The sequence below is a fragment of the Tiliqua scincoides genome, chromosome 2, assembly GCF_035046505.1.
Source record: "Tiliqua scincoides isolate rTilSci1 chromosome 2, rTilSci1.hap2, whole genome shotgun sequence".
NCBI classification, from domain to species: Eukaryota; Metazoa; Chordata; class Lepidosauria; order Squamata; family Scincidae; genus Tiliqua; species Tiliqua scincoides.
In genome coordinates, this window is record NC_089822.1 from 115,270,104 (window position 1) to 115,295,521 (window position 25,418).

Below are 25,418 nucleotides of genomic sequence, written 5' to 3' on the forward strand. Positions count from 1 at the left end.
ATATCTCTGCCCTCCCACATCTCAACATCTGTGGAACTTCTTAGAGAGGAGATGATGAACTGAGATCTTGCAGTGTATTGCAGAAGTTTTATGCCTCTCATATTCACTTGAAATATCTATCTGGATGAGGACAGGGGATGTATGAAACTTGGCCGTCAACTGATAAAGAATGCTTATAAGCCAGATAGATTCTATCTAATTCTCTGTCTGTTCTCATTCTCTCTTTCTAGTTATCTTTTTCTATGACATGTATATATTTTTCCCGTCCTTTCCCCCTCACTTTATCCCCCGTTCTTTTGCCATCCTCCACTTTCTCCCTCTATCAACCCATTATTCATTTCTGTAAATACTAGTACTACCGCTTCTCTTATTCTCCAGCCATCTCTCCCCATAAACATCCCCCCACTCATCCTTACTCTGCCTTTCTGTGACCCACCCTTCCTCCCAGAACAAAAGGGCCCCTCCCCTTTCTTTCTGCCTGGAAAATGCACTGCACAGGCCAAGTTGCGTGTCATTTTGCCTTTATTCCCATTTAAGGATCATCTTCTTTCTCTTTCTCTCCTTATAATCCCACTTTTTTTTGGCTAGTGCGAATGGGGATGCGAGGCTAGGCACTCACTCACTTGTACACATGGCATACGCCTCCAACAAGTTGGAGTGAAGGATGAGAGAGATAAATAAATTCAGGGCTGCATTTGCTCCCTCCTGTTCTCCAATTCCAGTTTTGTGTCTGTGCTGAAGTCCTTGGGGAGAGGGTGTTTTGTGGGGGAGGGGGTATTGCGATTACACAGATGTTTTTTTTTGCTAATGGTCTCTTTCTCTCCCTCCTTCAGCCACAAGTCGCTCTGAGGATTGCATGCTGCTTCTTCCTTTGTTGCTGCGCTACTGCCCAGATTCAGCGAGCAGCCCTGGCCGAAGATGCCAGGGAAGACGGCCTCAATGCTGTCCTGTTTGCTGATGCTCTGGACTTTGGTTTTGCTTCTCTGTGATCCAGCAGTGTCCATCCAGTTACCTGAAGGCTGTGAGTAATGAATTCATTGCATCTTCTTGCCATGGTTGACAATGTGTGGGATGGGATCCACTGCTGCTGTGTATCTTGGCATGCTCACTAAATGTGAGAGTGGGTAGTGATGCATTCTGGCAATGATTTGTTGTTTGAGAACTTGTGAATTTGTGCATTTCTCCCTATTGTTGACTTTTCTCCATGAACTTAGAGACTTGCATGCATTTTGCATTTCTTGTTGCACAGAGCACTGTTTCATCTGCAGCAACTTTCTCTATGTATGCATTATGCTATCACCTTTTGGAATATTGTCCCATGCATCTGTGAGTGACTGACAATCTGTCTATTTGATCACCTTCTCCTGAACTCATTTGCTAGTGGTGGTTGTAGTAGTACCATTTAAAAGGGAGAACAGGGTTGCAGACTTCATTGGGGAACCTGCACCATTTCACCAGTGAGAGAGCCCCATTCACTAAATGTCCCTTCTTCCTGGACATTTCACAAGAGGATAGCACTGGTTTCTCCTGTAACATCAGTAGCCATTGCTTCCCACTTTCATCTCAGACCTATTTGGATGCTTAGCAACCAGGATAGCTCACACTGAAGAAAGGGACAAAAATTGCCATCATAACAATATGCAAAGGTCAAGATTCAAATGTGAATCTTGAATGCGAGCAACAACCAGCACAGCTGTGATTGGATATACAACGAAGGGCTCACCTTGCACCGGCACTAAGTCCCTTGTGATTACAAACATGCTGTAAAGAGAGTTGCCTGGGCCGGCACAGGGATGCATGCCAGCCCGCGGATGCTGAATCCAGCCTCTGACCCAACTCAGATGGGGAGGCTTGTGTTGGCTGAGCTCAGCCAACGCAAGGATCGGAGGTAGGCAGGGAGGAGGCAGGAGGGAGGCATTCTGAGGTGAGGAGGGCAGGAAAGAGGGCGGTCCTGGGGATGGGCGGACAGGGAGCAGGAGGTGGGGCTGGGACCCAGCAGTTATGCTGGATCCTAGTCCCCATTCCCGAGCAGCATGGAGCGGCTGCAAGCCGCTCTGCTCTCCTCTGACTTATGCAACTTCCGGAGGTGAGGCAAATCCAAGGAGACCCATTGGGGCTGCAGTGACTTACCATGGGGTAAGGGGAAGAGTTTCCCCTTACTTCCAGCTGAGCTGCTTTGGGTACCTATCTTGTGCTGCATACAGCACAGGCCTCCTGGTTTGCGTGTTCCTGCACAAGATAGGATTGCACTGTAAGTGAAGGTGCAGACTTTGGGGAAGTGGAGACAGAGGAGTTGCAAAGGAGTGGAATTGCAAAGGACAGAGAGAGGAAAAAGTCATAGCTCTAGACTTAGAGGAAAAAAACCAGGGTAAAGCCGACTGTGAAAAGACATTAGGTCTGACACGTCCCCCACCCACTCCTCTATGTCCCATCTTTATGGCCACATGTTCATACATGTACAAACTATTTGGTGAGTATCTTACTAGTTGTGAATAGCGATTCTAATGTATGTAGCATTTGCACTCTGCAAAGAGGTTCATAGACCTTGTCCATCTTAACCAAAACTCTGTAAGATTAATTGTCACAGGATCATTTTAAATGGGTGGGAACAAAACTGTCAGAGATAGCGACTTGATCAAGGCCATGCAAGGTGTCCATGATTGCCCATGTTTGGTCTTTGGACTTCCAGACCCAAGCCCAGCAATCTGTTCACAAGCTTACATTGCCACTACCGATGCAGCGGCATCTGCTGCTTTGGCAACAATTCACCAAGTTAGGAGAAGCTGTAAACCCTCCTTCCTTTTCCCTCTCCTGTTGAAGTTAATGCTCCTTTTCAGTCTTCTTGCCTGTTTGTCAATTCTTTTGAGGAGTTCATAAAACTGATTCTTTGAGAAGTTCAGGTTGCATTCAAAACGTGCTTGCCCAACACTTTCCGAGTATAGTGCATAGAGGCTGGCTGGCTAGTTGACAATTCACCGTTTCAGAACCATGGAAAGAACTTTTAGGCAGGACTTTTTCAAATAGTCTGGGTTTAACTATGCAATGGAACCTGAGAGCCTGAATCCTTGTGGTATGTTTGTAGAGTAGTGGCTGGGAAGACAGAGAATCTCTCTTTTAAATTCAGAATTCTGGAGCTTCTTGTAGCTGGGCTTCTCTTAGTTTGTAGGACTAAGCTGGTCCTTCCAAGCTAGATATGATGGTGGCAGGTCCATTTAATCTTAGATAATGATCACAGATAAACAGCGTAATCCTATCTTGCGCTGGAACAGGCAGACCAGGAAACTCGCGCTGTGTCCAGCGCAAGATAGGGACCCAAGGTGGCTCAGCCAGAGGAAAGGGGAAACTCTTCCCCTTATGCCCAGGTAAGCCACCGCGGCCCCAATGGGTCTCCTCGGACTTGTGCCACCTTGGGAGTGGCATAAGTCAGAGGAGAGTGGACTAGCTTGCAGCTGCTCCACACTGCTTGGGGAACAGGGTTGGGATCCGGTCTAACAGCCAGGTCTGAACCCCGCCTCATGCTCCCCACCCACCCACCCCCGGGACCACCCTCCATCCACCCTCCCCCCATCCTGGAACACCTCCCTCCCTCCTCCTCCCCACCTTCCCCAGACCCTTGCATCGACTGAGCTCAGCCAATGCAACCCTCTCTGCCTGAGTTGCTGCGGAGTCTGGATTCAACCTCCGCAGTTTGGCGCGTGTCCCTGCGCCGGCCAACTCTTGAGGAGGTGCAAACGTGCCTTACAGCATGTTTACGACCCTCCTGGGTCAGCGCAAGGGACTTGCACCAGTCCAAGGCGCACTCAAGATTGTGCCCTAAGTGGGGTTAGCTCATGCATGCTTGGGAGCCTGAGTTTTATAGCCAGGGGAAGGAGACTTTGATCAGCCCACATCTGGTCACGTACCTCTCTGTAGTTTCTGACCCATCATGTTTTCTTTCTCTGCTTTGAGAAAACTTCTGGTACTGGAATTCATTTGAGGGAAAAGTTTCTCTGGGAAGAATGGGGAGGTAAGATAGAAACAGAAGGGAGGTTCAGCTCACCATATACAAGCCCTCACTTTGCTCCAAAGATCAGACACCACCTCTCACATTGTACATGACTGAGGTGGACCCAGATTTAAACAAACAAGCCTGCTTCTGTCTCATCTACCACAGGCAGTCACCTATAAGGCAGATAAGTTGAGGGCAGGTTTTGAGACAAAAACCATGGAGTTTTCTATGACCCTCAGATAAGATGGGGGTTAAACTTGGTGGAGGGGGGGCAGTCTGACTATAGTTTTGTCTGATTTTACCTGAGGCCAGGTCCTGAAAAATAAACTACCAGTAATTGTTACCTAAGCACTGTACAGTCTCTAATTTATTTAAAAAATATATAGTAAAAGATCATAAGATACGTTTTTATTCATTAGTTTTTTACATTCTGGTCTTCACAACCTTTTTGCAAACACTATCAGAGTAAGTGCACTCTAAACAACATACCAGTAGAACCATTAATCAGAACCTTCTTTAAGATGCCTGGTGTGTTAAGCCACAGACTCTACATATAACATACAACATATAATACATAACTGGGAGCGTGCACAGTGGAGAGACAAGCAACAAGGAATGATTGAGCAAGTGCAGCTACACGTAGTTGCAACCTGATTTACTCAGAAGTAGACTCATTGCTTTCCATGGGTGTTGTTCTTAAGTAAAGGTGTACTGAACTGTAGCCTGGGACTTCGTTTCAAATGGAAACGAGGATTACATCCTGGTGTTTTAAAAATCAGACATTTGAAAAATGGAACAGGAGTGCAAAAATGTCTGCTAAAAGAGAAGGCATCTTGCTTTATTTAAATCAGCTGTGTCAAACTCATTTGATACAGGGGGCCGAACTGCACTCATGGCACCTTGCTGAGGGCTGAAAAGTGATGTCAGGAAGTAGGAAGTGACCACAAATAAACGTTTTGTTCTTGCCTAGGAACTCATTAAGTAGAAATGACAGCTATATTGTGGTATAGGTGACAAATGTCTAGTCAGTTCTATGCATTATGACTGCTGCAGAGAATATGGTGTTTTTTGCAGCAAGTGTATAAACTGGAAGTCTGTTGAACATGTCAACAAGTATTACTCAAACATGCAAGCATGTAGCTATTTAAAAGCAGCCAGAAGCATGCTTTCTTCCACTTTGCATGCTGGCTGCAGAAACCTATGGATTTTCCTGCAGCAACTTAAAGCCCCCAGGCATGCAAGTTGGCAGCCTTCAGTCTTGAAAGACTATGGTATCGCGCTCTGAATGGTGGTTCTGGAACAGCGTCTAGTGTGGCTGAAAAGGCCGTTTTGGGAGTGACAATCCCTTCCACACTGGGAGCAAGTGAAGTCTGATGCCTCTTTATACATAGATGTTACACATTCACTGCAGAAACATTGGCATTTCCCACATGTGAAGAGATTGGCTGAATCCACTAAAGAAAGCCTTACATACAGGATTTGTTCTGTGCTTAACAATTAACAATTAACAACAGTATTTATATACCGCTTTTCAACTAAAAGTTCACAAAGTGGTTTACAGAGAAAAATCAAATAACTAAATGGCTTAAAAAAGAAAAAATCTTGAACTGAGAGCAGAGAAGGGGATGGCTCCAGGAAAGAGCAACCAGCTCTGATCTGTTTGCAAGTATTATGCAAATAATATAGGCTGAGAAGCCCAGCTCACTTCACTAGCTGCTAGCTTTTTGAGAAGTGATTTTAAAAAGAAGAACTTTTAAGAAGTTATTGTGCTTGCAATAATGCAGCTCCTCAGATAAATCTACACTGAAATAAAAATGTTAAGAGGGAGGGACGGGCAGTGAGGTAGCGAAAACGTCTGTGTTCATAGAATCATAGAGTTGGGCCTAATAGGTCATCTAGTCCAACCCCCTGCCTTAGGCAGGAAATCCTCTTACAGCATCTCCAACAGGTGCTTGTCGAGCCTCTGCTTGAATATCTCTAGGGAGGGAGAGCCCACCACCTCTCTCGGCAATCTGTTCCACTGCCGAACTGCCCTGAGCGTCAGGAATTTTTTCCTGATGTCTATTTGAAATCTCAGTTTGTACCCATTGATTGTAGTTCTACTTTCAGTGATAGCTGAGAATAAATTATTCCCTTCTTCCATATGACAGCCATTTAGGTATTTGAAGAGAACTATCATATCCCCTTAGCCTTCTCTTCTCCAGGCTGAACATGCCAAGTTCCGTCCACCTTTCCTCATAGGGCTTGTCCTCCAACCCCCTGATCATCCTTGTTGCTCTCCTCTGAACCTGCTCTAATTTGGCTGCATCTTTCTTAATGTCTTGTTTGGAAACACTTCCAAAAAGCAGGGGAGTACACAGAGAAGGAAAGCAAAAGTCAGCATCAAAGAAAGGAGAAAATGCATCTCCAGAGCAGGGAAGCTGGAATGGTACAGCCTGAAGCTCTGGCAGACCTGGAAGGTGGAAGATGCTGACTGGCTCTTACGCGTGGAGTTGATCTTAAATGTTTTGTAATAGCTGCTGCTGGAGTCAGAGGGGGAGGCGCCCGGAAATCTCCCCTTGCCACCACCCATACAGCAGTCTCCACTCTCCACATCAGGCTTCTCAAGCACTTTGGAGAAATCCAAAGTGCTCCTTGTGTGATGGAAGTCTCAGGGACAGTTTAAACATTAATTTTGGCTGCAGCTTAGCCCTGGAGCCCGCCATGGACGTTGATTGCCCTGTCATTTTCTCTGCTGCCTCAACAGCCCTGTCCCCTGAGTGACCTCGGAGATAAGGCGAGGAGATGATCTACTGATTTATTGACAGAAATTTCTCACCCTATAGGCGAGTCTAGGGTACTTTGTCCCTTGGTTTATTGTTTTTCTGTGGAAAAGGAATAATGCATATATGTGTTGATTTTCCCTCATGTTATCCACTCAGGCCTAGTTCTCACTGAGGTGGAAAACCTTTGTCTGGACTGCACTATGTTAGACTGCAGCTGGCGGTTCCTGATGAAATTCTACTCTATACAGAAAAATCCCTCCACACAGAATCCCAGCAAGTCAAGGAAAGTTTTCCAACTAGCCTACATACAAATTGTTGTTATAGAGGGATTTTTTTTTTAATGAAGAAGCATTCAGATTCGTGAACCTCTCCCTGCAATTTGAAATGATGTAGCTTACACATAATGTAGTTGAATGCTCCTCCATACAAAATAAAATTCGCTGCACAAAGAAAATTGGAAGCAAGAGGGCTGGACTAGAAAACGGTTCCCTAACAGTCTAGTTTTTATGTTTGGAAATGTTTGGTGTATGGAGAAGCATTTGATCACATGACCTCCGACCTGAAGTCTGAACTTGTGCAGCTCAGATATGAGCTTAACTCTTCTGTGACAACCGGGCCTCAGTTGTCCTAGACTGCATCGTGGGTGGATAAAACAGGTAACAAACCAGTGTTGACCCATATCTCTTGTGGGAATTTTGTGAAAATGTGTCTTTTGAGATGCATGTGTGTGTGAGAGAGAGACAGGCAGCCCAATCCTAAAGGCAGTGCTGCTGCTGGGTGCAGTGGCACCAAAGCAGCTATCACTGTATCCTGTGGCTCCACAGCAACTGCTGGAGGTCTCTTTGGGGAAAGGGGACTTTCATCCCCTTCCCCCTGAGAAAGCTCCAAGCCCCGCAATGGGGCTTCTCAAGTCTGCACCGGCTATTTTGGTGGTGCAGAGTTGAGAGATTCTGTGTCGGGCCTTCTGACCTGTCACAGAGTTCAGGGTCTGGTGCAGCAGAACTCCCTCGGTCCCACCTCTTGTCCACCCTGGTTCCTCCCACCGACCTCCTCTCCCCCACCTCGTTCCGCCCACGCCCTGCCTCTCCCCAGCCCCGATACTACTTACTGCTGGCCAGCGCTGTGGCTCAGTGGTGACTGGCACTGGCCTGGCTTCGGCAACCCCTCCTCTCCAGGTGCTGCAGATGCACTGTGCATGTGTGCGTGTGCGTGCATGCGTGTGTGTGTGTGTGTGTGTGTGTGTGTGTGTGTGAGAGAGAGAGAGAGAGAGAGAGAGAGAGAGAGAGAGAGCTACTGCAACTGTCTTGTGCATTGTGACAGACTGCTCCCTAGTGTGATACCATCCCTGCCCTCCTCTCTACTGTAGGCTAGGTTCTGTGGCTAGTGGGGTTTCTGTGGGAAAAGGAGCTGATTGCTTGCAATGGCAGGTGAGGTGAGAGATCGATCTAGAGGGGGAAACATTTCTGTACAAAGAAGACAGTCCAGCTTGAGGGATGGGTTTGGTGGGGGGGGGGGGGAAGAGTGTGGGTAGCATTCATGGCCAGCATCCAACAGGGAAAAATGCCACAGAATTGGGAGCTCCTTAGACAGCTGGTGCTAGTATAGATATTGGCAGCTCCTATGTGTGTGACTTACAATATTATTTCGCAGATTCAAGGGAAGTGGGAGTGACCTACTTTTTGGCTTTTCTTGCTGGCTTGTGATTAATGGAGGGGGTGGTGATATTATTTTTATTAAATAATAAAAATTTCTTGTCACAAAGGCAACCTGAGACAGTTTACAGAACAAAAGTAAAGCTGCAGTAAAATAAAATATGTCCCCAGTAATACATACTGTAATTAATAAATACACCCAAAGAAAATCTCAGCACATGCACTTGTATTTGCTAATTTTCAACCTTTGTTACCCTTGCTTCCTCTATTCTTTCCCTCCCTCCATTAGCCTTGGTTATTGCCTCTTCATTGTCAACATTTAGACTGTAAGGTCTGAGGGCAGGGACTTGCCTTTTTATGCTGATGAAATTCTGTGCAGTGTCATGTCTGTTGATGGTTGTGTGCAAATAATTGCTGACATGCTTTGAATGAGTCCGACTTTAACCCATAGATCTATTTCTTCTGTTAGTGTTAAGGCATAATCAGTTCCCTTCCTTCCATGTCTCTCTGCATTTGCCTCCCTATGGTATAAGTTGGGAAGAAAAGAATCTCTTGGTCTCTTAGGCTCACCACTTCTTCATTTCTTCTATTTGTGGTCATGACCCTTCTTTAAAGAAACAGATGTGAAGTAAATATACAATTTAAAAAGAGTACTGTTCCACTGAACATGTACATAGTACATTTCTTCAGCTACTAAACACCTACAGACTGTTACCATGCACGTAGGGCTAAGAAATTGAACTTTTTTCCAGGGGAGTTGGTAAAACTTGAGGGAGTGCAGGGGGTACGTACCTGGTCAAAAAGGGGTCCAAGGAGCCAAAGGGAGCAAAAAAGGGGGCTCAGGAGCTGAATTCACAGTTGAAGGGAAAGGGTCCAAAAGAAACTTTGTATCCCCTGGTCTCAGTGACTCTGGGCCTGAGTCCTCTTTTTAAAAATCAAGTACTGCCTAATTATTCTGTGACAGCATTTTGGGAATACAGACCAAACTTTTGTTTTTCAGAATGTTTATAGTTTATAATTTATGGTGTCAGTGTGACTCAAGCTTATGCTGGGGTTCTGTACCTGCTCAATCTCACTTTTCCTTCCCCCATCCTTCCCCCATCATGGTTGAGTTTAATTTCAGGACTTCCATCTTCCAGTTTGCTGTACTGAATTTTAATTCTGTCCCTTGCAGTATTGGTTGTTCTTCTTTTTGCTTCATGTGCTGAGACTGAAGTGTTCTCTTCCCCCTTTCTTCATGGAGTTCCCAAAAATGTTGAGTAGCTTCACACTTGTGAAACATTGTTGGTTGCTTTCTACCTTGCATGTGGTCCCACTCCATTAATAATACAACATTCATATGTGTCTTTCCTATCAGTCAGCGGTTCTTTAACTCCTTCGGAGTTTGAGAACAGGGTTAAGTCTTGGGAGGAGAGAAGAGAAGGTAGCGATGCAATCCCCAGGATTGCACCACTGCCAGGGGCCGTGGGGGGGATTTTTTACAGGGTGACAAAGCAGCTTCCAAGATGTGCATGGAGCCCTGTGGAGCCCTCCGCAGGGCTTCCAAAATCGTAGAATAGTAAAAATAAGCGATTGGAAACCTCTTCTAGTTTGCGATTGTAAAACTGGGAGTGGTTTCTGATTGCTTATTTTTACTATTCTGCGACTTGGGGAGCCGTGAGGAGGGCTCCACGGGCTCCAAGCACCTCCTGGAGGCTGCTGCTGTGAGTACAACTCCTCCTTGGCCCCCAGCAGCAGCGTGAGCCTGGGGAATGCGTTGCTGCCTTCCCCCTTCCCCCTCCCCTTAAGGGGTCAGAGGCTGAGGTTCTCAGGTTGGCGCGTTGCAATGTCCCACTTTAAGAACCTCAGCTATCAGCTGTGTGTTCAGGTTAGCAGTGATTTTCAGCCCAGATGTCTCCAGTTTATTTGTGAGAAAGTCAAACTGAACCAGTATCCAAAACGTTCCTGTGCTCAAAATTTTTCTACCTTGTTCATCTTGTCTGTGAAATGAATTATTTTGTCAAAGACAGGAGATTATTTTTGGCTACACATAATTTGTTCTCCACAGATGTGCATTGGATTCTGCATGCTTTTCAAATCAGTTGTTTCCTGATTTCTTCTGACAACTTCACAGGGATGGGTGTTGTAGACAGGCTTTGTAAAGTGCTTCCCTGTTGGTTTGCCCTTTTTTTGTCTGCTGGAGCCACTGAGCCTCCTCGAAGATTGTTGCAAGTGTTCCTGAGATTTTTGTAGTTAATTCCTCCTACACCCAAGAGTGTAGTTCTGCAGAATCTGCTGACTTAACATTCATTCAGGTAAGCAAATGCATGACTGGACACCCAGATGCCTTAGCGTTCTGTCTTATTTAGGGTCTCTCTAAGAGCAATACTGTTGCTTTCTCTTAGTACTTTATTAGTAATATTCCAATCCTTCCACAACAGAAGGCAATAAGCTGTCAGACGTAGCTTGCTGTGGGCAGTGTGGAAGGCAATTTTATCATTAGCTGTAGGAGAGAAGCAGTCAAGATCTGGAGTTAGTGAGCACACGACTTTCACAGGGGAGGAAAACACTGGGAAAACACATTTTATAATGGTTTGTTCATGTAGGGAGGGAGTGATGATACCCCACAGTGATGACTGTTAAATAGGGTTGCCAGGTTGGAAGTACCCCCAAACTTGAGATTCAGGAGGTGGTGGTGATGTCATGTAAGTGCATATGATTAAATGGGGAAAAAAAAAATCTGGGAAACAATCCTAATTTTTTCAAGTGGGATTTTTGCAGTTTTTCAAGTGGAATAATGACAATATTTTCAGGATACATAAAATACCATCAATACTCGCCTATAAGTTGATCTCACAGATAAGTTGAAAGCAGCCAAAAATCATAGAGCCAAAAATAATAGAATTTTCTTTAATCCTCGGGTAAGTTGGGGGTTAAACTTAGGGGGGTGTCTGACAATAGTTTTGTTGTGAAACATAATATGGAAAGTGATCAATCACCAAGAATTTCTCAGGACACTTCTGGTACAAAACAGTGAAAGACATAGTCTTCAGTTCTATGACAGATAAAAAGACAGATAAAAATAGAAAATACTGTGATGAATACATGAAGTATGGGTTTTCACATAGAGGAGATGAAGGCTTATGTTATTAATTGCAAACATTTAGCTAATATGAGGGGTACAATTTATGGAAATGGGCTGCCAAGGGATGTGCAAGTGAAAAAAGGTTGGGAACAACTGCAGGAGAACCATCAATCAAATCCTTCTTTAAGTTGCCTGGTGTGTTGCCTAAATATAACATGCAACTTATAACACATAACTGGGAATGTGCAATTCAATTCACAGCCCAGACAGGCAACAAGGAATTGCTGTGAGAAAGTGCAGCAGCACATAGTTGCAGCCCTATTTACTCAGATATATACCCATTACTGCATCTGGTGCACTGAATTGTAGCCTGGGACTTTGTTTCAGACTTTGTTTCAGATGGAAACAAGGATTACATCCTGGTGTTTAAACAAAACAGACTTCTGCTAAGCATTTGCAAAGTGGAATGAGGCTGCAGCAGGGTCTGCTAAAGAGAATGAGGCTTGCTTGATTTCAATGGAAGCCTTGCTGTCTCTGGCGCTTCCAGGCCCCTGCAGCCGCTCACAGGACCAGCGTGGGGGTGAAGAACAGGCCTTCCATGGCTGCATCAGGCCACCCCACTTCTCTCCCTCCAGGCAGTGGCCATTTTGAGGATGCATGACGCATATGTGAGGAGCCTCTTGCCCCCCCAAAGGCAGGGACGATGCAGATGAGCCCTCAGCCCCTGCAGGCGCCCCAGGAACAGTGCGGCTGCCCTCACAGGGAGCAGAAGGAGTGCAAAGTAGCCCGGGCCAGACACAGCAGCCCTGCTTCTGCCCCAGCCTCTAACACCATCTTGGAGGACGCATGAATCAAGCCAAGGCCTCCCCAGCTCAACACCCGACTGCAGCAGGTGGTGAGTTTACTCCTGCTTCCCCATGTGTCCATGGCCAGCCCAGCAGAGGCCCTAGAAGCCGATTGGACCTGAGTGCCCTAGACTGGGGAGACATCAGGGACACCATAAGGGAGCTCGTGCAGGCCAACATCACAGCTGCCATGCAGGCCTTCCAGAGGCCAGGGGCAACCCCAGCTACCTCCCCCTGCCAGTCCCTCTACCTCCTTCCTGAGGATGAGGAGGTACCCCCAGCCCTTCCACCCAAGCGGCAAAGGGGATCCAAAGCACCTTCTCAGAACAGGCCTAGAGCACCCAGGACCAAAACTTATGCATCCTCTACAAAGGAGGGGGAGCTGTTGGGGGAAGAGAATCTACCGCAGGGTTCCCTCCTCTTCTACCCTGAGCAATTCCGCAAGATCATTTCCAGGAAGCTGGAGGTTCTGGAGCTGCAGAGGGACAAGAGCCCTACCGAGGAGGCTGGGATCAAAACCCAAGTGGGGAGCAGCGGCAGTCTTGCCCAACCAGCAGTAAGCCTCCCAGTGGTTCCCTCTGCCACCATACTTTAAAGAGCTAATCAGTAAGGAGTGGGTTAGCCCCTCCTAGAGCTGGGACGCAACCAGGCCTTCTACTAGGTTCTACATCCTGCCCCATGAGGTCATGGCAACCCTTAAGTCTCCATTAGTCGATGCACTGGTGGCTGCTGTGGGGTGCCCCTCAGTCCTCCCAGCAGACAGCGATGGCCTTCCCAAGGACCCCCTTGACAAGAGGGTCGAGCTGGCAACCAGAAGGGCCTTTGAGGCCTCCACCTTCTCCATCTGGGCCTCTGTGGCAGCCTCTCTCTGTGCCTGGGCCGTGGTCCTATGGCTGCAGGAGTTCATCAGGAAGTACCCCCTCTCCACCAAGGCCCACTCTGATCTCAGGAGGATGGCCTCCACTTCTGCCTTTGTGGCAGATGCCACAGCGGACTGCATCCAGTTCTCAACCCGGTCCATGGCTGCCGGGGTGGTGACTCAACGCATTACATGGCTGCACGACTGGCATGTAGATGCCTCCTCTCAATCCCACGTTGTCAGTGTTCCATTCCAGGGCGGCAAGCTCTTTGGCAAGGCCCTGGACCCACTGCTGGTCGGGTCCAAGAGAAAGAAAAAAGTGCTGTCATCCAGGGACAGACCCTGCAAATCTTCCCACAAGCCCTAGCACCAGCCCTTTTGTCCTTCAAGTCAGCACTACTCCAACCTCCCCGCAGCGAGATACTACAGAAGCCAGCAGCCCATTTAGCAACCATGCAAGCCAGCCAACAAACTATGCAGTCAGCCGTCCCAGCGTTTCAGCCCCAAGGGGCACAAGTCTCAATGACGCCCAGCAATCCTTGTTCCAGTTCATTGGGGGAAGGCTGCAGCTCTTTGCTGACAGATGGGATGAGGTAACCACTGACAGATGGGTGCGGGACACTGTTGGGGACACTGCATGGGGTACTCCAGTTCCGCGGCATTCCTCGAGATCGGTTCATCCAGGTGCACAGGCCCAAGTTCGACCCGAAGCATGCCCAAATGTGCAAAGCCATCTGGCACCTACTCAGATTGGAGTGATAGAACCAGTCCCAATGGAGCAACGGGGTTCTGGGGTGTACTTGCACTTCTTTACAGTGCCCCAGAAGTCCGGGGATACAAGTGCCATCTTGGACCTTAAGTTGCTCAACCTCTGGCTACGCCACCAGAAGTTCAAGATGGTGATTCTCTGATCCATCCTCTTTGCCCTCAGGAGACATGACTACATGACCTCACTGAATCTCCAGGAGGCATACCTTCACGTGCCATTTCGCCCTGCCCACTGCCGGTTCCTGAGGTTCTGCTATCAGGGGGAGCATTTCCAGTATTGCGCCCTCCCTTTTGGGTTGTCTTCTGTACCCAGAGTGTTCACAAAGATCCTCATCGTCCTGATAGTCCACCTCCGTGCAAGGGGCATGGCTGTCTTTCCGTATCTGGATGACATCCTCCTGAGATTGAGATCGCTGGAGCTTGGGGCCATTCAGTGACTCACCCACTATGGGTTCATCGTGAACCTGGACAAGAGCCATCTGACACCCTCCCAGACCATCAAACACCTGGGAGTGGTCATTGACACCCAAATGTTCAAGGTCTTCCTGTCCCAGGAGCGCTGGAACAAGACAGCAGCGCTGATCTCCTCGACCCTACAGGCCAGACATCCTGTCCCTGGCCCGACTCCTCGGCATGCTCACATCATGCCACGACATCATCCCCTGGGCCAGAGTGCGGTCCCTCCAGTGCCTGCTGCTCCCCTTTCAGGACCTCATTGCATGTCAAGGGAGCAAGAGTGTCAGACTGGACCCACTCACAATCTCTGACCTTTTGTGGTGGACGCAGCCGCACAGACTGGACCAGGGAATGGAGCCTTCATCCACAAGTATTCTTGAACGTCAATCACCGCTTCAGCCCTCTGATCATGGACCTGTTCACAAGCAGCCTGAACCACCGCCTTACGAGATTCTTCTCCCGGCACCGCTGTGTGAGCCCGGAAGGGATTGATGCTCTTCATCGCCCCTAGCCCAAGTGCACCCTGTATGCCTTCCTCCTCTTCAGGTTCATCACAGGGGTCCTCAAAATGATCAGGCTAGAGCAGGCAGAGGTCCTTCTTGTAGCTCCGGACTGGCCCCAACGCGCCTGGTACACAGATCTGAGGGAAATGTCCATGGTACCTCGCATGCTCCTTCCCCTTCACCCGGATCTTCTTTCCCAGGGCCCCATCCTCTCCCCCCCCCCAGCTAGGAATACTCCACCTTGCTGCCTGGAGGTTCAGCGGAAGTAGCTAATGAAGCTAGGCTACTCTCTCTTGGTCCTCTCAACCCTGCTGGCCAACAGGAGGTGATTCACTAATAGAATCTACAGCAGTACATGGAGAGTTCCCCCCACCAGCTTAACCTGGAGAAGATCCGTGTCAAGGACCTTCTGGACTTCCTCCAGTCCAACGTGGAGAAGGGCCTCAGCACGGTCACTCTCAAGCGTCAAGTCTCGGCCATCAACTCTATCCTGGGGTCCCCCAAGGGCAGGGCCCTAGCAACTCACCCCCAGGTGCTTAAATTCCTCCGTGGGGTAAGTCTCATTAACCCCCCTGTTCGTGCACAGAGCATTAACTTACCTCACTCTGGTGCTCAAGGCCCTAACGAGACCCCCTTTGAACCCATGGTGACCTGTCCCCTTAAGACCCTTACCCAGATGACGGCCTTCCTGGTGGGAGTCAGCTCAGCCAGGAGGGTCTCAGAGCTGGCGGCGCTCTCCGTTGCCAGGGACCTCTATGTAGTCCAGGAGGACAGGATTGTCCTTTGCGCAGACCCCATATTTCTCCCAAAGGTGAACTGTCTTTCACAGGTCCCAGGAAGTGGTGTTCGCAACCTTTTGCCCCAACCCTTCCCACCCCAAGGAACACGAATGGCATACCCTTGGCATTCGCAGGATGGTGAGTTTTTACTTCTCTAGGACCTCCGACTTTTGGCAAACCAAAGCGCTGTTTGTTCCCTGCAGATCTAGTGACCAGGGTAGGAAGGGGCCCCCCTCCACCATCTCCAGATGGGTGAGGGAGGCCATTACCGAAGCCTACAGGGCTAAAAGGCAGGGATCCCCCCCAAGGGGATCGTGGCCCAATCCCTACAGGGAACCGCCACCCTAGCAGCCTTGAGGGCACACCCCTCCCTGGAGGATGTTTGCAAGGCAGCCACCTGGAGCTCGCCCAACACATTCATCAAATGTTACAAAACTGACGCCTATGTGTCGGGGGATGCAGTCTTTGCCAGGTGCATCCTCCAGAGCATAGCCTCACATGCTTCTGGCAGCTTCCACCCTTGAGGAGCATGACCTGGGCATATCCCAGAATGCACAACTGACCCTGACATGGAGAATGGGGAGAACGGGGAGATTTTTACTTACCACGAATCCCCCTTCATGATTTCCATGTTGTGAATCCCCCCAGTGATTTCTATGTCAGGGTCAATTGGTCCACCCTCACAGCCAGAAGCGTGTGGGAAGAAAAAAATAACACCAACGATTTGGGGAGGGAAAGAGACTAGATAGGTCCCAGGACCTCCTTGTCTTGCCCCCTCCCCTTCTTCTTTCACGAGCCACATGCGGCGGTGAAGCCAGAATTCCACGAACAACCTGGACACTTGATGCCCCGAGTCAGACATCCTATTCCAGAGAGCCTTCAAATGCCATTCCTGGACCAGAACAGTCTGGGAAGGAGTCTGGGCTTGGACAGTCTGGGAAATCCAGGGAGCCCCTCCTCCTCAGGAAAACTTTCACTTGACCTGCCTACCTGAGGAAGGAGGAGCTACCCAGAATGCACGACTGACCCTGACATGGAGACCACCAAAAAGGGGATTCACGGCAAAAATCTCCCTGTTTTCTCTCAGGAGGAGAATAAAAGGGTAACTGTGGCTGCAGCTTGCTAGTGGAGGGGTTGCCCTGGAGATCAACAGCCCTCTAATTGTCTCTGCATTGCTTCTCCTGTGCCGGGACTTGCTTGAAAAGCCCTAATCCCTGAGTAACCTTGCAGATAAGGCAAGGTGATGAGCTAGACTTGATTTATTGGCAGAAATTTCTTGCTATTTAGGCAAGTATCTACGGTACTTGTTAAAGTACAGTAGTGCTTTCACATTGTATTGTTCCAGCCGCATACATTGCTACCAAACTTCATTGGCCAAATCACTCCTGTCCTCTAGGCCAATTGGAGGAGGTGGAGTGGCAGTGCAAACTAGATTTTGAAAGCCAGGGAGGAAGCAGAGGTAACCTCCTTACGCTTGTCTCAGGCCTTTCAAAGCCTGAAATCTGGGAGCCTATCTGGAGAACCTGAGATGGCCCTCCAGATATGAGTCTTGGGCTGATAACCAACTTCTGTCAAGCAACTCTACTGGTAAAACACGAAGCCCTGGTTTGAATCTCTCTTCCGCCGTGAACTCAGGAGGTAGCCATATGCAAACCACTCCCTCTTAGTAATGCAGAAATCCTTCCTATCTATGCAGAAGTTCGAAGACTGGCCTAATATGGGTTAAAAAATACTCATACAGCATCATTGTGCATTATTTTGCATGATTATATCATTGGGGCAAGACCTACAGCTGAGCAGCAGCTTGAATCAGTGGTGTTATAGCTCCTGTAATCATAACTGTGGAAACACTTGCTGGAGCAACGTCATCTCTGTGGGCCAAAGCATGTAATACTTGAAATTATTCAAGTGCTGGCCCAAGTTTTGTTTTTCTTAATCACTTGGGTGTGTGTATGTTTGTGTGCGTGCGTGTGCGCACGCGCCTGGGTGCACGTGTGGGTTGGAGTAGACAACTTTGAGACGTTGCCCTTGCTATGGTTGATTCTGATAGTGTTCTCCTTAAATGGAAGGAGAAAAGCTTCCATTGTTTAGTGATGGCTGTATAGGCCTTACCTGATAAACCACAGTATCTAGAAAGGGCTGGACATACAACCAAGGCTCAAATCCTAACTAAGTTTCCAGCACTGGCATAGCAGTGCCAATGGGACGTGTGCTGCATCCTGCAGTTGGGTGTCACTCACGGAGGCCTCCTCAAAGGAAGGGAATGCTTGTTCCCTTACCTCGGAGCTGCATTGCCCTTGTGTCGGTGCTTGAAATGGGTTAGCATTGCGCCCAGAGTTTGACAGGACAAAGCAAGCATGTTCATGATTTGAGATGTAGTTTTCCCTGGTTTTCCTGTCCAAAATGAGGTTTAAACTTCAGGGCAATTTGCATAGTTTCAGCCAGGGTTCCCTGGAACTGAATGAGTAGGATTGCATGCAGTGTCCTAAATGAGGAACTGACCTCTGATATTTGTTATCTTGTTTTCAACTGCTCCCCAGCATTGCATTTGTCTGACTACATACTTCCTTTAAAACATGAGTCAATTCTTTCAGAAAGCATTTTCTGTTCTGATTGAAGAGCTGCTTCCTGAGGAATTATAGTCGGTTCAGAACCCTTCTGTGGATATGTGTAGTCAGAAGTGTTTTGCCCCAATGAATATTTAGGATATGTTCACCCATGGAGGTACATCCCTAAGATTTCTCATGACTGAATTACTTAACCGTTAATGACTTGCAGTTGCATGGATGAATTGATGCCATGGAGAATCACTGCACTCTGTGGCAATATGAATGGGGTGGCTTATTGACACATACAAGTAACCTTTTGATGCTGCAGGCACCAGGACAGTAATGGACATGTTTGAACCGCCTCATTTGGTAATCAAAAAAAGACTTTTTTTTGTTTAGAGGAGTAGGTGGATACTCCAGACAAATTTTGTTGTGCTTACAAATGAATCCCAAAAACATTTCATTGCATTTGACCGTAGTGATGTCATCGTGCATGCTGTACACTACGTATCATATAAACTGAAAAAGAAACACAGAAACACATGGATGCAATTATGTCTTGTGGCATATGTCGTTCCTCTGTATTCATATTTAAAATGCATCCAATGACTATGCACGACGACTGAGAAATAAGACCTATTGATTTAAGTGGCACTTCCTGCCAAGTTAAGTGTGTATAGAATTCTCAGGCTTACAATTACAGTCCTAAGCACACAAAGGGCCCAATCCTATCCAACCTTCCAGGGCTGATGCAGCCATGCCAATGGGGCATGCACTGCATCCTGAGGTAGAGGAGCAGTCATGGAGGCCTCCTCAATGAGGCTGCATTACCTTGAGGCTTCATTGCATCTGCATTTGCACTGAAAAGTTGGAGAGAATTGGACCATTACCTGGAAGTAAGCCCCACTGACTATAATAGGACAGGGCCCAATCCTATGGGCCACCAGCGCTGTGCTCCATTGCCAGCGCTGGGTGTAGCAAACATGCCATAAGGCATGTCCCCAACACCCAGAGAGGAGGGAGCGCTGGCGCTGTGCCAGCACCAGTTAATGGTTTGCATAATTTAGTTTGGAGAAGAGTTATTCAGTGACTAACAGCCCAACCCTAAGCTGCCTGGCACGCAAGGCTACCATGGTGCAAAAATGGCTACCACGGCATCCAACGTGCCCCAGGCAACCCGCGGCTGCTCCTTGGGGGACATTCATCCCCTTCCCCCGGGTGAGGGAAGTAACCCCACAACAGGGTTAGGTGATTCTGCAGCAGCTCTTGGGCTGGTGCAGAATCAAGGAGTCGCATGCCTGGCCGCACAACCCAGCACAGTGCTCAGAATCTGGTGGAACTGAGCTCCACTGTCCTGCCCTCCTCCCATCCTGGTCGCTCCCCACCTCACCTTCTCCCCATCCCAGAACACCTCCCCATGCCTCCCCCCACAACCCCACTCACCTCTTCACTGCCTGGAGGCCCAAGCAAGTGCTGGGTGGTGGAATGTGGACTCAGCACCAGAGCTGGCCCAGTGAGGGCTCATACTGTGAGCCCCCACTGGGCCAGCTCTGGTGCTGGGCCTGCAGTAAGGCTCGCAAACATGCTTTATGGCGTGCTTGCAACAGTGTGTGCCGGTGGGAAGCCAGTGCACTAGGCTCTGGTTCGGGCCCTAAGAGCTTACTTACCATAAGCCCCTGGGGTCTCATCCCTCCACCTTATGCTATCTCTTGCTATCCCATCCCCCTCCTGGTTCTCCATGTTTATGTGTCTCTCTTTTCTCTTCTCTCCTTACATCTGGGATGAGCAGGCAAGACAATCCCAGGAGACTCTTTCCCTGCCCTAATTGGAGCCTCTTTCCAACCTGTCATTGACTCAACCAGATGCAATGCTTCCTACAAGAATCAATTCAGCTTGCATTAAGAGGATCATGGAGAGAAAGCCAGGAGGTTGCCTGAACTTCTAGTGTGATTCATGGCATGTTGGGAAAATCCCCCTTCCTTTGTTTGATCTGTACTGAGATGCTAACAGAATTAGTGGCTCACTACATAAGGCATGCTGCTAGGAAGATTGCCAGCTTTTCAACCAGCCCCTGTAGCTGTGCCTTTTAAATAACAGCTTGATCTTCAGACATTAGTAGGTGAAGATTTTTCTCTCCATGCCATGGACAGCTTCACTTGTTTCTTTTTACTCATCAAGATGCTGTTAATGCTACAAGAACAGAGTGTTTTTCCCCCTCTGGCCCATAGGCAATCCTAGTGCCACAGCAAGCCAGTCACTGGCACTCCCAGTTTGGTCTTGTGACACACAGTCCAAGGGGAGGCGTAGTCTTTCCCCACAAGCCACCCAATGAAAGGAAGAAACCAGGGGTGGGTGACTGGAATCCGAGTTGCAAAAATGCGTGTTTTTTGCCAACTCATGTACACTCAAATTGCTCATGTGGAAGACTCAGCAAAACACTCGAGTCAAGGGCCCCTTGACTTGGCACTCGTCCCGACACACACAAACTCAAGTCTGTTTCTGGGTGTACTTGCTTACTGTTTTCACAGCGTAAAAAACCTTGTGGAGCTATCATTCAGACCAGGCGAGCAGCAGGGAAGTCCCAGCCAGGAAGCAGGGAAGGATTAATGTTTGCTTTTGAAACAAATAGGAGGCAGGAGGCGGGAGCAGGTTATCTTGCCCATCTCTGAAAGAAGCATTGATCATTGGACAAAGGATGGAAGGTCTGATATTTTCTTTAACTGAGTTAGGTCAGAAAGAGGAACCCAAGGGAATTAGCTGGAAAAGCCTTGGGATTAGCTGGAAAAGCCCAGGGAGGGGAAGGAGGTAGTTTGTAGCTATCATGCTTTCCTCCTCATGGCTCCTTTGTTACTTGGGAGGAGGGAGCCTCATTGAACAACCAGTACAAATGGGACCGCTTCTCAGTAGAGATGCAAAGGATTGGGTCATCCTGGTAAGCCTTGCAGCTGCTGCACAGGGCCCTCCTTCCTCTTGCCACTTCTGTTCTGGCTCTCACACTGTCTGTCCCACCCCCCTCCCATCTTGTTTGCAGATGGGCAGGGACAGCAGGGGAGTGTTTAAAGAGAACTCTCACGCACATGTACACACCCTGGTAACAGCCCTGTTTTTTCCATGGTGTGCTTTTTAAAGGATTGACTTGTGGCCCGAGTCTTTTTGAGATGCAGAAAGGCGACTCAGAAAGTGCCCCCGTTACGACTCGTTCTCAAGTCAAGTCACACGGGCGAAGACTTGTGACTTGACTTGAGTCAAGCCATGCCTGACTTCCCCATCCCTGCAAGAAACCAGCCGTACAGGCAGAGTGCACAGCCAATCACTGCTAGTTTATCTGTTGTTTCATCAATCATTTGTGAAGGCAAACTGAGGCATGTGAGTTGTGGAACTGGATGTGATATGTTCAGTCCCCCAAAGAAGCAACGTGTGCATGGGCATGTAGTCTTCTGCCTGTGTGTGCATGCACACAACACACCCCTTAGGTCTTACTAACCAGTATGCTACCCATCTCCCCCATGCTTATTTCCACATCCATGCGCTTGTCATTTTTTTACCATTTCAGTGGAACAAACTCTTACAGTACTTTTTTCTCTCTTTCCACTTTGCTTCTTTGCTGGAACAGATGACCAAAGGAACTGTAAGTCTAACAGGAAATGGGTGGGGGGTGTTGCCCATGGAGGGGTGAAGTTAAAATTAGAGCTGACTGGTGTTGCAGTTTTAAGGAGGGGTCTCCTTTAGTGTTTTGAATCTGAAGGACACAAATCTTGTCATATCCTTCTGCAAGGGCCAGCTATTTTGTCATGGCCTTCGTGAGCAGGGGTGAAGGCCTCCAGGCCTGGGTTCCCTGAACCTTGGGGATTTCTGCTTGTAACTCTCCTCTCTGCCTCTGTTTTGCAGTGCAACAACCACCTGAATTCACGGAGCAGCCGGAGCCGGAGATTGTTGTGTTTCCCACTGATGAAGTCACCCTGAAGTGCGAGGCCACCGGGAAGCCTGAACTAATGTCAGTAGAAAAGAGGCTCTTTTGATCCCTTCAACCCCTCTCAGAAGGGAGCATGTCCTTCTGCAGCATTTGGAGAGCAATGCTTTCCAAATCTGATAGTTGAAGGCCAAATTAAATGTGATGTCTCTCTGTTTGTCCCAAACTAGATGTAATGTCTGTCAGTGGTGGACCCAGGGGGACTGGGGTGTAAATGCCCCAGGTGCCAGGAATTTAGGCGCCCAGAGGGGCAGCACTGAGACCCGCCTACTGCCTTTTGAAGCAGTCTGAAACCATGCCAACAGTGGCTGCAGTGGCTTTCTTTAAAGGGGAGGAGAGGAGGGCAACCCTCCGATCAGCGATGAACCACACATATAGTGGCTGCACCCCTTTAAGGAAAGGGGAGAAGCGGAGGATGGCCCTCAGAATGGCCAAGGAGCCCACCTGGCAGGAAATGCCGCACTTCTTATCTGATTTTGGTGGAGGCTCGTGCTACTTCAAATTTCAAAGAGCTGTTTGCACTGCTTCTACCGTGTTTCCCTGAAAATAAGACATTGTCTTATATTTTTTTGGCTCAAAAAAACACACTAGGTCTTATTTTCGGGTTAGGTCTTTTTTTTTTTTTAATGTACAACAATCCATAGTCATTCATGTACAAAAATATACCTTACAAAAATATCCCCTCAGCACCCAGGAGGATGCCTGCCTGCCTGCCTGTCTACTCAGAAGTTAGTCCCTTTATAGTTAATGGGACTTACTCCCTGGAAGGTGTGGAGAGGGTATCCTTTTAGCACCCAGGAGGATCCGTGCCTGCCTGTCAACTCAGAAGTCAGTCCCTTTATAGTTAATGGGACTTACTCCCTGGAAAGTGTGGAGAGCCTCAGAGCCAGGTAGGCAGGGTTGCCTCGCTTGCTGCTTCCCGCCTCAGCTCCTCCTCAGCATCCTCTGCCCAAGGCAGCACAGCAGGCGCTTTCTAGGTGGCACACATGGGAGTGCAGCTTTCCTGGTCACGTTGTCCACCCGCCCCCGCCCGAGGACACCTTCCCCCCGTCCTGGCCCTGATCACAACTAGGTCTTATTTTGGGGGTAGCTCATACTTTCGGGGAAACACGGTAGCAGCGCAGAAGGCTCCTGAGGAGCTTTTTTGTGCTGCTGGAAGGTGCCCAGAAAGTGGGCAGTGCTAGAAGTGGTGAGAATGGTTCCTTTGGAGACTGGGCTGCCTCCTTCCTTCCCCCTTTATCAAAGGGGGAATGGAGGAGGCAACTGCAGTGACAATGACATCACCGCAATTAATTCTGGATCAAGGATGGCGAGTGGGATACTGGCCCTTGGTAGGAAAACCACCAGGGCCACCACTGATTTCTGTTTCATTTAAAGCACCTGCAGGGCACGAGGTGACCTGGATCAGGTTCATGGCACTGGGGGAGTGGGATTTAACTCCCTCCCCCATTTCCCTCATTCAGATTTTCCCCCCTGTGCAGGCTGCTTTTAGCTGCTGACTAGGAAAAAGACAGATATCTGTGGTGTAATAATAGTAGAAGGTATGGATGGGTGGGATTTAGATTAGAAAAACCACATGGCTAATTGACTGCAAATAGGGCTACCCTAGTGCCTCCTCCTCTCAGCCTCAACTTCCCATCTGCAAGATGGGGATGATAGTATTTTCTTACCTTACAAGTTTGTTGTAAGGTTTACAATATTATACAAGTAACACACTTTGGAAACACAAAATGTGCTATGCCCCAGTGCCACAGTCACCATCAAGTTCACACTCACACTCCCATGGAACTCCTTTGACCTTGAAGTATACCTTTTCCATGAATTAAACTTGGAGGCTCACACCTAAAATGGTTTACTGTTAGATTGTATTAGAATAAGAGCTACCCACATTAGAGGAGTCTTCACCGGTTCAGGATGTTCTTCATGTCAGTTCTTCATGTCATGTCCCAACAGAGAGACAAGGCATGTCTGTTCACACTCAACAGAGATACAAGGCATAGTATCTGTGCCTTAGGGAAGGCTGATTGGAAGGAAGTGAGGCCAGTGATTTGTTTGGAGAATCTACACGTTATAGTCACCTATTTAGATTGTTCACACGTTTTTGTTTTTGTTTTAACATGTGCATGTGAAACATCTTATATGGTGGTTGAGAAATTATGCTGTGAATCGGTGAAGCCCCCAGTACAAATTTAATTTCTTCCATGAATTCCTATGAGAGGAATTTTATCAGAGGGTACAAAGTCTTCCCTTTGGGGAAGGGGAGGGAGGGGCAATGGGAGCAGGCAGAATGGGGGCAAAATAAGGCAGGGGGAGGGTGCTGACAGCCACAGTAGTCTTTGGAGCCCAGGTCTACTAGTCTTCTTGATGCAGAGCCCAGATCTACCTGATCATGCAGCACTGGCAGCTAGATAAAGTAATATGGAAAACCAAACCCACTCCTAAGTCTCTCTAAAATCTTTGAAATATAGAAAATCGATTGCAGAAAATTAGCATCATCGTATTTAGGCTCACACTACAATGGACCAAAATGAACTTATGCTGCAGCAGTAGCCCCGCACCTGGGTCCCTGAACTTCTATACACTCCTTCATGGTAATGGGATCCACAAGCTAAAGAGCTGCTGCTGCAAGCCAGTTTCCTACCAGATTTGAAACTGTGTTCAGGAGGGTCATGGATACATTCCTGAGTGCAGTGTGTATGGCTTGCAGCAGCTGTTAACACTGTATGCACGTGGTTGTGTGCGAGCATCATGTGCAGGCAGCGAGTTCAGATGAGACAGGAAAATGTCAGATCTCAGAAACTTTCTGGGCCCCCTCCTTTGGCTTCTGGGCCCCCTTTCTGACCCTGAGCCCGGGTACAAATTACCCCCTTTACTCCCCTCTCCTAGGCCCTGCCTGCGGATACCAAGGGCCACCCTGTATAAGAATCCTTATACAGAATCCATTGATGTAGTACTTTAGAGCAGTGGTTCCAAAACTCTTTAGTACTGGGACCTACTTTTTAAAATGACAATCTATTGTGACCCACTAAATCTAGCATTTTATTTATTTATTTATTTATAACGACGACAAAGAAATTATTATTATTCATTAATTAATAATTATTAATTAATTAATTAATTAATTAATTAACTAACGATTAATTATTTTAATTTTAATTTTAATTTTTATTTAAAATATTTAAATTTAAATATTTAAATTTAAAATTTAAATTTTATTTAA

The 25,418-nt window shown here is 47.9% G+C and overlaps 1 protein-coding gene across 2 annotated transcripts in view; it reads left to right on the forward strand.

Moving 5' to 3' along the window:
• Window positions 1–886: 886 nt before the first annotated feature.
• Window positions 887–25,418, forward strand: part of L1CAM (L1 cell adhesion molecule) — a 116,510-nt gene continuing 91,978 nt past the window's right edge. For both annotated transcript variants that reach the window (XM_066613299.1, XM_066613300.1), the window contains exons 1-2: window positions 887–1,021; window positions 22,117–22,222. In XM_066613299.1, the coding sequence (XP_066469396.1) occupies window positions 919–1,021; window positions 22,117–22,222 (209 nt within the window). In that variant the 5' untranslated portion in view covers window positions 887–918. The remainder of the gene's footprint in view (window positions 1,022–22,116; window positions 22,223–25,418) is intronic.